General features: G+C 41.7%; 1 protein-coding gene across 4 annotated transcripts in view; it reads left to right on the top strand.

Moving 5' to 3' along the window:
* Positions 1-12,222, top strand: part of LOC122811288 (golgin subfamily A member 7) — a 435,299-nt gene that overhangs the window by 244,313 nt on the left and 178,764 nt on the right. For 3 of the 4 annotated variants that reach the window (XM_044083033.1, XM_044083031.1, XM_044083032.1), the window contains exon 5: positions 11,217-11,335. The exons of the other annotated variant lie outside the window; for it this stretch is intronic. In XM_044083033.1, the coding sequence (XP_043938968.1) occupies positions 11,217-11,315 (99 nt within the window). In that variant the 3' untranslated portion in view covers positions 11,316-11,335. Of the gene's footprint in view, positions 1-11,216; positions 11,336-12,222 lie in introns of those variants that run through there. 4 annotated transcript variants of the gene reach the window in all.

Below are 12,222 nucleotides of genomic sequence, written 5' to 3'. Positions count from 1 at the left end.
GACCATGGCTTTGGCACCAATTATCCGTCTCTGCGAGACCTTTTTGAAGGATGTTTGCGCCAGCTGGAGAGTCACTTATGGCGCCCAGTTTGCAGTCATCTGCAAACTTGGTGAGCCATAGTCCTCCTACGTTGGCCTGTACCTCAGAAAAGTAAATACTGAACAAGAGAGGTCCCAGGACAGAACCTTGTGGGGACGCCACTTGTGACCGGTTTCGAGTCTGACATGGCCCCAGCAACTCTGACTCTGTGGGTTCTGTCTTTGAGCCAGTTTGCGACCCATCTTGTGACGTAGGGGTTTATATTTAGGCTGGATAGCTTATCTATGATGCCTGAATGGGGTATTGTGTCAAATGCCTTTGCGAGGTCGAGATAGGCTGTGTGGACTACTTTCCCTTCATCTATGGCCTTGGTGACTGTTTCGAAGAAGTCGACCAGGTTCAAAAGGCAGGATCTGCCCTTGAAGCCAAATTGGGTAGGATCTAGTGTCTGTAGGTCCCCAATGTCTTTGTTTATGAGTTCCATGATGATCCTCTCCATAGCCTTGCATACTAGGCTAGTCAGGCTTATGGGGCGATAGTTTCCAGGGTCCGCAGAGGTGCCACCTTTGTGGAGTGGGACCACTGTTGCTGTACACCATTCTTTGGGCACATATCCTGTAGTGAGGCTGAGATTGTACAGCAGTTTTACTTGAGGGATTAGTTCTTCTTGGAGGTCATTTAGGACACAACCCGGGACACCATCTGGTCCCATGGAAGCAGTGTTTTTTGCTTTGGAGAGGGCGGCCTTCACCTGAGCATCAGAGATGTTTGGGAGGCTGCACTCTGCCGGGATAGATACTTGCTCTTTTGGGGGGAGGGGGTGAAGAAGTTTGCACTGAACCTGTCTGCCAGGATATTGGCGATGTCTGTGGGTTCAGTGTATTTTTTGTCGTTTAGAATCAACTCAGAACAAGTTTGGGAGTTGCATCCCAGGTTCCTAACATAACTGAAAAAAGCCTTATGATTGTATTTAGTGTCCTGTGCAATTTTTCTCTCGAAGCTGGCCTTGGAGGATTTTATGAGGGATCGTAATTTTTTGCTAGTACTGATCAGAGATGCCTTCCCTTTTAGGGATTTTGCTCTATCATGTAGTAGCTTCCTCCTCCTGTTGTACAGTTTATTTATGGCCTGGGTCCACCAGACTGGACGCTTGCCTTTGTATGATTGGGTCTTGATTTTGTTTGGGATAGCATGATCCATGCATTCCTGGAGATGTCTGTAGAATGCGTTTATATAGGATTCTGCAGTTTGGGCTGTAGTTTCCACTGGCTCTGGGGCCTTGAAGGATTCCACTTCGGTTTTGAGAAGTGTGAAGTTCACTTTTGAGAAGTTTTTCACTGTGGTTTTCTGGGCTGGGGGTGGGGTCGGGATGTGGATATCCAGTGAAATTAATTTATGGTCTGATCTTACAATGAGGGATATACTTCTGGTATGGAGCATAGAGTCCCCATGTTGGTAATTATCAGGTCTAGTATGTTTTCCCCTCTTGTGGGAGTGGTGACTAGTTGTTCCATAGCATTTGAGTTTATAAATTCCAGGAACTTTTGGGCTAAGGTGCTGGGGCTTGAGTAATGCTCCTAGTCTATGTTTGGGTAGTTGAAGTCGCCCAGTATAATGGTGTTTGGAGAGATCTTCATGTTCTCCAATGTTTTCAGGAAAGCCGAGTAGGATTCCTGACTTTGAGAGGGTGGTCTGTAGGATGCTATAAACTGAAAAGCAGTCTTGCCCACTGTCAGTTGCACATGGAAGGTCTCCGATACTTTGTGCAATGCCACTAACCTGGAGGTGTGGATATCCTTGATAAATATGGAAACTCCCCCTCCTTTTGTGGTTCGGTCTGGGTTTTGGGGTCGAAAAGCATGATATGAGGTATAACCTGGTAGTGCTGGGGTGCTCTCTGGAGCCTTGAACCAGGTTTCTGTCACTGCACAGATATCGATGTTCTCCATACTGTATATATTTTATTGCTTCCATTAGGGGGCACCTGACATCTGGGGCAAGAAAAACTGATGTAATGGCGTCGGCTGCATGCTTTATATCCCTGACTACCTGACGTCACGGAAGATGAGACAGCAAACCGACACAGGACCCAAGACTTTGATAATCAGGCTGACTGAGTGCTACTGCAAGCAGATAACCCAAATGTCATGGCTGCAACAGTGAATACACTCTAACATCTACATTTATGGTAAGTGTACACAATTGTACTTTCTGCATAGACAGTAGTGTTCTTAGGGCTTATGGGGCTTGAAATTTAACCATGTTATCACTTAGTAGCAGGATGTTAGCCTTAGAGTTGTTCCTGAGTGTTCCAGGCTTAGCTGTGGGATTCGGGGTTTAGTTTTGCGTCAAAGGAGACCCATTTTTTGGCGTGATCTTACCAGGGAAGACATTGTACCAGGGAATGTGCAGCACTCCCATATTAGTTAGGACCAGATCCAGTATGGTTGCACCCCTGGTTGGTGTGTTGACAGTGTGATCCAGGGAGTTTGTACTTAAAAAAAAAAAATCCAGAAATCTCTGCTTTTATCTTTGGTGTCGTATAGGATTCCCAGTTAATAGTGGGGTAATTAGTCACCCATGAATATGGTATTGGGTTGGATGGTGAGTGTTTCCAATAAAGAACAAGCCAAATATAAAGACAGAGAGGTAACCAAAGCTGCTCAATAATCCATTCATAAAGTGCCTGTAACTGCAACTGGGATATTCTCCAAGAACCAAGCTTAGATTTAAAAGCAAAATAATTTATTTGATAAAATTGTTGTCAGTAAGCGCTTTCACATTTGCTTCCTCAGACCTTTAACATTCAAAAAATCAGTCATGCTCCTTTTATAGTAGTCATGTGTTTCATCTTATAGAGCTTTAAAGTGATACAAACCAGGTTATTGAAAGCATCATTAAAAAAGTTTCATTAAAAGAGTTCAGTGTCTTAACACTTCTATGCTAAACAAAATAAATTCACATCTATTAAGAATTTACAAAGTACACATCATTCAATGCTTACTAAGAACTTACTGATATATAATGCTTGTTGCTAAAAAAGACATATCTTAATAGTAACTGCAGCCATTAGAAAAGGCATCAACTGTTGTATAAAGCTCAAAAAATGAAAATTTCTCAATCAGTATGTGCTATATATGCATTAAACTGTGTTAAACTGTGTATACCATTTATGTAAAGAACTATCAAAAACATTGTAAGTATGCTAATCATACAAAACGATATTCATAAAACTGATAGAAGTCACTAATCGTTAAAATCACAAGTTGAGAAGTCACTAATTAAAAATGCATGCATTTATAACAGATATCTTTAAAAGCATTTCCTAAGGCATTTTCAAAAGCCTATCATTATATATTTACACTAAAAAACTATCTAAACATAGAATTACAAGTTGTTAATATTATAAATAGCGCTTATTTAAGGCGTCTGGCTCTTAACACTGGCCGAATAGAAGCTCGTTCATTAAGGCCACTGCCTTTGTCTGCTCTAAGCCGGATCAGTTTTGTGAATATGAATGAAATGAAACTTTTTTAATGATGCTTTCAATAACCTGGTTTGTATCACTTTAAAGCTCTATAAGATGAAACGCATGACTACTATAAAAGGAGCAGACTGATTTTTTGAATGTTAACGGTCTGAGGAAGCAAATGTGAAAGCGCTTACCGACAACAATTTTATCAAATAAATTCTTTTGCTTTTAAATCTAAGCTTGGTTCTTGGAGAATATCCCTGTTGCAGTTACAGGCACTTTATGAATGGATTATTGAGCAGTTTTGGTTACCTCTCTGTCTTTATATTTGGCTTGTTCTTTATTGTTTGGTTTCTGAACAGAGGGGGATTTACACCGTTGGATAAGAACTTTTGGTTAGTGTTTCCAATAAGTTGAAATACATGGTATGAGTTTTCTGGGTCATAGTGGGGGACCTGTAGCTTTCATGGTAGTGGTATCGGATTTTGTATGTGGTGGTTACAACATTGAGAAGCTTATTTGCATTATACTGTTTGACCAGCATTGAGGTATATTTATTTTTTTATGTAAATTGAGACACCTCTATCTTTAGTTACTGTCTGTGTGGGAGGCATTATATAACCTTGCACTGCTGGTATGGCCTTCATGGCTTTAAAGCATGTCTCAGTGACCACACAGATGTCAGCATTCTCTAAGGGAGTGGAATTTTTTGTTTAGACTCCTAACATTGAACAGTAATACCTTTACACATGCACACTTATAAGTATATATTTACATATACACACACGCACACACACACACACACACACATGCATATATATTCTTTCAGTCTGTTGTGTTTTTACCTGGTCCAACCATCAACATTGTAGATATACAAAACTTACTGGATTTGTCTGTATACGGTATTCGTGGAGAATTCGCTTGTACTTTTCAGACATTGAATGAAGCAGTCAGTAAAGCTCAAGTGGTGCTGAGAGACCTTGGCAAAACATAGACTGCTTTAGCAGAAGCGACTAGCTGTAATTCGTGTAGTCCGAGCACAGTTATCTCTTTGAAAGCTGATTTCTTGATTTCCGAACCACTTGATACAGTCCTTTTCTTCTGTCAGTCTGCTTTTAGAGGTTGGCATTTCGGTTTCGGATACAGTAGATGGAACTGATAAAGGGAAGATGTTCTTCATCTCACATTGCTGCAGTCCTTACATATGGGTAGTCCGCTGTCCTCGGTCGGCCCGAATACAAAAGTATTAGGCTGACGTCGGTCAAGGCGCTTAAAACTGACCTCAGGACGTCAGGGTACAAAAGCGCATGACCGACGTCATTTCCTCAGTCTTTTTTGCCGCATGGTCCGATGCAGAAGCAGCGTTGCAAGTGCCGTTCGGCGTTCTGAAATTTTTCGAATTCGGAGTTTCAGACCAAATCCAAGTTGACTAAGTACCCGTTAGAATATTTTGTTTTTCTTGCCTCAGTGTTTTACCGGATGTCAGAAAAAGTGAATAACTGTATTTCTTGTGGGAAACAGATACCGCATAGGGATTATCATTCTTTGTGTATTCCTTGTTTGGGGCCTGAGCACGACGTTGTTGGGTGTCGCTTTTGTGCTAGGTATAATAAACGCACTAATAAGCGAAGGTTAGATTGTGCTAGGCTGGTCTTTGGGAAGCGGTGCAATTATAATATGCCGTCGGATTCTCCGGCGCCCGCTTCTCTTAAGAAGCGCAAAGACAAAGCAGTTAAACCCAGGCAAGATGAGTCGTCCGTTCGGACGCCGGTTCTTTAGAGGTTTCAGTGGAACCGGTGGTTCGGCGGAGACTTCTCTGGAGTCTCAGGGGAGACTTTGATTTTGCAGGAGGTGGTCTCTCAGGAGGCAGGTCAGGCTGAAGGGGCTTCTCAAGTTACTGTACTCCCCTCCCTTCTAGGGTGGTTAGGCCTTCTCCTTCTGTTTCCAAGGCTTCTCCCAGAGGCAGGCCAGTTTTAGCTTCTGTTGGTGTCACTCCTAGTTCAGCAGGGTCTGTGCCTAAGAAGCACATGCTTAAAATGGCAGAAGATTTGATTACTCTGATTAGAGGTTCTTTGCCCCTCCTGATAAGAGGCCTAGGGTGGAGCCAGAGTTGGGAAGTTTTGAGCAGGCTTCGGATGTTTCAGAGTCTTCAGCTGAAGACTTGCAGGAGTACTCTCCTTATTCTGATTCTGATGCAGATGATTCCACTCCTCCTGCTTCTCCTCCAGAGGATTTTTCTTTTCAGAGACACTTCATTCTATGAGGGAACATTTTAAGTGGGAAGGTCAGGACTTCTCTGATTCTAGGAAAAGGCTTAGGAGTTTTGCTGTTACCCCAGCATAGGCCCTTGGCTATACCCCTGTTCTGGATGTTGTGGAAGATGTGTTTGCAGAGGCTTCACTTAATCCTGATTCTCTGCCTCCTGCTCCTGTTAAACCGGATAGGTATTACAGGGTGCCTGAGGCTCATAAATATCTTTATAAGAGTCCTAGGGCGGACCCAGAAACTATTAGTCAGGGACCTAAGGGTGTCAAGGCCTCTGTTGTAAAAATCCGGTTCCTCTAGATAAAGAAGCCAGAGCTTTGGATAGATGGGGAAAGAAGGTCTATACATCTTCTACCTTAGCTATGAGGGCTTTGAATTGCCAGTTTCATATGTTGAAATATCAAAACTTTCTTCTTTCTCAATTGAAGTCTAAGGTGGATGCTCTGGCGGAAGGCATTGAGTGTAAAGAATTACAAGATTTGGTGCATGTCTCTGAACAGGTGGGTAAGCATTCATTACAGTGTGGTTTTGATGCTGTGCAGGCCTCGTCTAGGGTGGCTGCCACTGGCTCAGTTCTTCGCAGGCACGCCTGGCTGAAGGATCAGAATTTATCTGACCATGTTAAGACAAGGATTTTGGATGCTCCTTTGCAGTCTGATGTGGTGTTTGGTTCACCTGTGGAGTCAGTCTTGAAGAAATTGGAAGACAAGGCTAAGTCTATGCAGGCTGTTAAAGATTTTTTGCAAGTTCAGCCTCCGAAGTTTAGTAGGAATTGGCCTGCTAAGGGGTGGACGTATCCTTCTTATGATTCTCAGTCTAGGGGTAGATCTAGACGTGGTAGGGGCAAAGCTCAGAGTTCTTTCAGGCCTAGAACAGGGAGTTCACCTGCACAATCTTCGGGTGAGGGCAGGGGCCAGTCCTTTCGTAAACAGGCCCAATGACCTACTTTTTCAGCTGCCAGATCCTTCTTGCCTGGCAGCACCTTTGGGAGGAAGGTTAGCACTCCTCAAGGAAAATTGGATGTTGATTACCCAAGACAAGTGGGTATTGGATATCATACACCAGGGTTACAAGTTTTATTTCCATACCTTGCCTCCTTTCAAAGGCATGCCAGACGTTCCTCCTCAGCAAAGACTAGAGGCTCGCAAACAAATTTCTCTACTACTTCAAATAGGGGCCATACAACCGGTCCCTCTGCCAGAAGTGGGCCTAGGATTTTATTCTCGCCTGTTTCTAGTACCAAAGAAAGGAAACACGTGGAGACCAATTTTGGATTTATCTATCCTCAACACATATCTGGACATTCCCAAGTTCAAAATGTTGACGTTACAACAGCTTTTACCTCTGCTGGGCAAAGATCACTGGATGGTGACTCTGGATCTCAAGGAGGCTTACCTTCATGTTCCTATCAGGCCCAGTTGCAGGAAGTATCTGCGTTTTGGCTGGGACTTCACATTATCAGTTCTCTGCATTGCCCTTTGGCTTATCTACTGCGCCCAGAGTGTTCACGAAGGTTCTGGCTCCAGTGGTAGCTTTCTTCAGGCTAAGAGGAATACAGATCTATCCTTATTTTGGACGATTGCCTGATTCTGGCCCAAGAAAAGGACGAACTTCTTCATCATTTACAGTATGTGATGGCAGTGTTAAGATGCCTGGGGTATTCTGTGAACGAAATAAAGTCCAGTCTAGTACCCTCTCAGGACATGTGCTTTCTGGGTGTGAGACTGTATACAGCATCCCAGATGGCCTTTTTGACCCCGGACAAACAAAAGAATCTTTCTCTTTACTTCCACCAGTTGTCTCGTCAGTCCCGGCTGACTGCAAGGACAGTCCTTCAAGCCTTGGGGTTCATGGCATCTTGTATTCTGGTACTTCCCAATGCCAAACTGCATATGAGGAAGCTACAGTGGTATCTCAAGAATGTATGGACACAGCACTGCCAAGATTTGGACACTGTCATTCAGATAATACCTTGCATTCAAAAGGAATTTTTGTGGTGGGCTCAGGAATGTCACCTAAACAAGGGACTCTCTGTGACTCGGCCAGAGGCGAGTCAGATTTTAACGACAGATGCCTCAGACAAAGCTTGGGGAGCTCATCTAAATGGAAAATGGGTACAAGACACGTGGCCTGCCAGACTTCAACATCTACATATCAACTTGAAGGAGATGTTAGCAGTCCAATTTGCATTGATAGCTTTCAAGGATTTGCTTCTTCCAGGGCAGGTGTTGATTCAAACAGACAACACAACTGTCATGTGGTACATCAACAAGCAAGGGGGAACGATTCTTATCCTCTATGCAGACAAGCAATGATTTTGTGGGAGACTGCTCTCAGTTTACAGCTAAATCTTCAGGCAAGGTTTCTGCCAGGAGCACAGAACTCCTTAGCAGATGTGTTGAGCAGACAAATTATGGATCCCCACGAGTGGAAATTGGATCCTCATGTATTTCAGAGATTGACAGTGTTATGGGAACTCCAGACATAGATCTGTTCGCTTCTCCACTAAATTACCAGCTGCCAGAGTTTTGCACAAAAAGGTTTCATCCCACAGCTTGGAAAGTGGATGCTCTCTCATTCAATTGGAGCAATCTTCACGTGTATGCCTTTCCACCTCTGCCTCTCCTCCCAAAGGTACTGCTGAAGGTCAGACAGGACAAGCCAAACATGATTTTAATAGCTCCAGATTGGCCTCGACAGCACTGGTACCCATTACTGAGAAGTCTGGTACAGGAGCCTCCATGGCCTTTGCCTTCGATTCCTCACCTGCTGTCTCAGGAGAACAGTCATTTACTCAGTCAAACTTCATTCTCTACATCTGACAGCCTGGCATATTCTGTTTTAAACCCTGGAGGGTCTCAGCTTCCACAACAAGTTTTGAATGTTATTTTGGAGGCCAGAAGGCCTAGTACAAGGAAAGTTTACGCAGATAAATGGAGGAGATTTTTATTTTGGAGTACAGCAAAGGACTTTGATGTTTCTAAACCTAATTTAAGTGTTGCGCTTCAATACCTTACTGAGTTATTGGACAAAGGTTTGTCCTTCTCCTCTATAAAGGTTCATGCTGCAGCAAATTCTGCTCACTATGACTGTGACCCACCATTATTTTCTCAGCCTTTGTTTAAGCAATTCCTTAGAGAGGCAAAGAATATAAGACCCCCACGTAGAGCTCCTACTCCTGCTTGGGATCTCAATTTTGTGTTGGAGAAACTCACTCTACAACCTTTTGAGCCTGCAGCATCGGCAGAGTTGAAATATTTATCGTGGAAGACTGCTTTTTTGTTGGCCATTACCTCTGCGAGAAGGGTTTCTGAATTACAGGCCCTTATGGCAGTTGAGCCTTTCTTAATTTTCCACAAGGATAGGGTGTCTTTGCGTACTAACCCTTCTTTTATGCCTAAAGTGGTTTCTAGTGTGGCTTTAAACCAAACTATTCATTTGCCTACTTTTTATGCAAATCCCCAAAATAAAGGGCAAAGGATTTTGCACACTTTGGATATACACAGGCAGTTGCGATATTATTTGAGCAGAACTAAAGGGTTCAGGCAGTCTCAGCAGTTGTTTGTTTCTTTTGCTTTGGGTTCTCAGGGCAAACCTGTTTCAAAACAAACTATTTCTAAGTGGATTGGTTTTTGTATTGCTTTCTGTTATTCCCATCATGGTAAGGAGATTCCAGCTGGGATTAGGCCTCATTCCACTAGGGCTACTGCCACTTCTACAGCTTTTTAAGGGGTGGCTACTAAAGATATTTTGGAAGCAGCTACTTGGAGTTCAGTGCATACTTTCTCTAAGCATTACCACCTTCCACTTTACTCTAAGTCTAGGGCTGGATTTGCCACTGCAATTTTACAGGGCATGTTGGCAGCTCCTAATGCTGTATAGTTTTGCCATCCTCCCTTACCTCTGCTTTGGGATTCTACCCATATGTAAGGACTGCAGCAATGTGAGATGAAGAACATAGTACAGTTTTGTACCTACCATAAATGTAGATGTTCGAAGATCCACATTGCTGCAGTCCAATTTACCCTCCCTCCTTCCCCACTGTTGTTGAAGGTGGTGGTGTGGTTTGTGTTGTACTTATTGTAAATATGGTTAGTGCACGGGTGGTTGGTTAGGTTTTGCTGGTTTTTGGCTTTGGCCTTTCTTGTTAGGGCCTTCTGACATCTGGGGCAAGAAAAGACTGAGGAAATGACGTCGGTCATGCGCTTTTGTACCCTGACGTCCTGAGGTCAGTTTTAAGCGCCTTGACCGACGTCAGCCTAATACTTTGGTATTCGGGCCGACCGAGGACAGCGGACTACCCATATGTAAGGACTGCAGCAATGTGGATCTTCGAACATCTACATTTATGGTAGGTACAAAACTGTACTTTTCACCACAGAAGTTTCTAATCAGAACTGCAAGTCTCTGTTTTTTTAAATTGGAAAGGATGATTTGTACCTGTAACAATGTTTTGTATGACAGCAAGTATTTGAGACAGTGCATACAAAATGACATAGCTCCAATGCGACTCAAATGTTATCTTTTTCCCAGTGAAATTGTAGAGAATGATCAGTTGCTCGTCTGTTTGTCAAGTATGTAATGATGTTGGGGTCAAAGTAATGAAGTTATTAAGAGTTCAATCATTCTAAAGTGGAGAAATTAAACGGAGACATTAGGGACTTCTATAATAATGTATTCAAAAGCCTTCTTTTTATGTTGTGAAGGATATATGGAAGAACTTAACATCAAGTTGACCAGACACGTCTTCTGTTGTCTAGAGAAGGAAAAAATTGAGATGTTAATCAGTATAAGAAAGGGACAGCATACTTTCATAAAAGCAAATTTGTTCCAAAACAAGTGCAGATGGTTAATTTCAGTGGTTCAAATATTTCAACCAGTAGTGATGTGGCAAGAGACCTCCTTTTTCACTTAATGCTGATTAGTTCTCCTCACTGAGCCGTAGTGAATAATGGGTCTACCGAATTCAATGAGAAAGTTGATGTTTTTTTCTATTAATGTTCCATCTGTGACTGTTTCTAATAACACTTGTCAGACCACTATGAATAATATTTTTAGTGGGAAGAGTAAATGGAAGAACAAACCAGATAAATAAGGGGAGGGTTTGAGGAAGAGGATGCAGTTGGGGATGCAGATGGAGATAGATATTCAACCTACAAATTGTCCTGTTAATAATGAACCTTTGTTTAACTTGACAAGTGATGTTTTTTTCTGATACGCATTTAAATGTTTTGTGAAGGGGTTTCTCTTACATTCCCACTCAAAACATGAATGTTGTAAATGTTTTGTTTTAAGAATGTTCATCAGAAAACTCAATTTAAAGTATATGTTTAGTGAATGTTCTGACATCACTGTTAACAGTTTGGTTTCGCTTAGTAGGAGTTTGTACAACCCCTCTCTCAATAGTACATGGATTTTTTTTTTAAATATGTGAACAAGATATTAGATCACTTAGTGGTAGTCGCACAAATTCACCAGCTAATTTATCTACTGAAGAGTTACATGCTCTTATCGAACTTGGCAACAATCGTGCAATAAGAATCATGAAGGCAAGTAAGGACACGGTTAGTAATAATGAATACAACAGCATATTTTGAAAAAAATGGAGGAAGTGCTAACTAATGATAGTAGTGATAACATTTCTACAAATTAAGTTTTTTTCTAGGTTTAGGAATATTTGTATTATTGGTATGTGTTTGCTGGATTTATTATACCAAAGGGCTATCGCACAACAGGAATCCAGTTTTATGTCAGTGGACTATCCGAGTTTGAGTGTCTGTTTTGGCATTCCCAATGTACACAAAAGTGAAGTAAATCCTCCATTCTGACCCATAGTGTCACTAAAGGGAAGCAAAACTAAATTTATTTGAGTTTATTGACAATGTTTTAAATCTCATTGTGCAGAAAACTAAATACTGTCTGAAAGATTCATTGGTCTTTTTAGGTTTGCCATCCAAGTATCATATCACAAGTAAAGCCCAATTATTATTGACATTAGATGTAAAAGCGCTGCATCCTAGTATTCCACATGATTTAGGTATAGAATTAGTTTTTATCTCCACCAACTATGCAGATATTCCAAAAGTTAAAATTAACACTGTTTGTTATTTAATAGAATTGGTTTTACAAAATTATTTTTTCACTTTTCAGTGTATGAACAAACAAGCGATGTTGCTCTGGGTGGGGGTGAAATTAGCACCAGCATTTACCAATGTGGTAGTAACTGTTTTGAGAAGTAGAGGTGTTGGAGAAATTGCATAGATTTTCTAATGTCCGTCTTTATAGACATTATATCGACTATGTATTTTTTATATGGCAGGGCTCAGGTTGCAACTAGATCTTTTTTTTAAAAGAAATCAAATTTTGGACATCACTTTGTCTATGGATGTGGTGACTGGTTTCTTTAGTTTGGACATTCTGAAATTTAGATTTTAATAATGAACAT

Source organism: Protopterus annectens, chromosome 9.part0, assembly GCF_019279795.1.
Source record: "Protopterus annectens isolate FY-2018-M chromosome 9.part0, PAN1.0, whole genome shotgun sequence".
Classification (NCBI taxonomy): Eukaryota; Metazoa; Chordata; order Ceratodontiformes; family Protopteridae; genus Protopterus; species Protopterus annectens.
The sequence above is the reverse complement of the archived record's forward strand: the minus strand, read 5'-3'. Positions and strand labels throughout refer to the sequence as shown.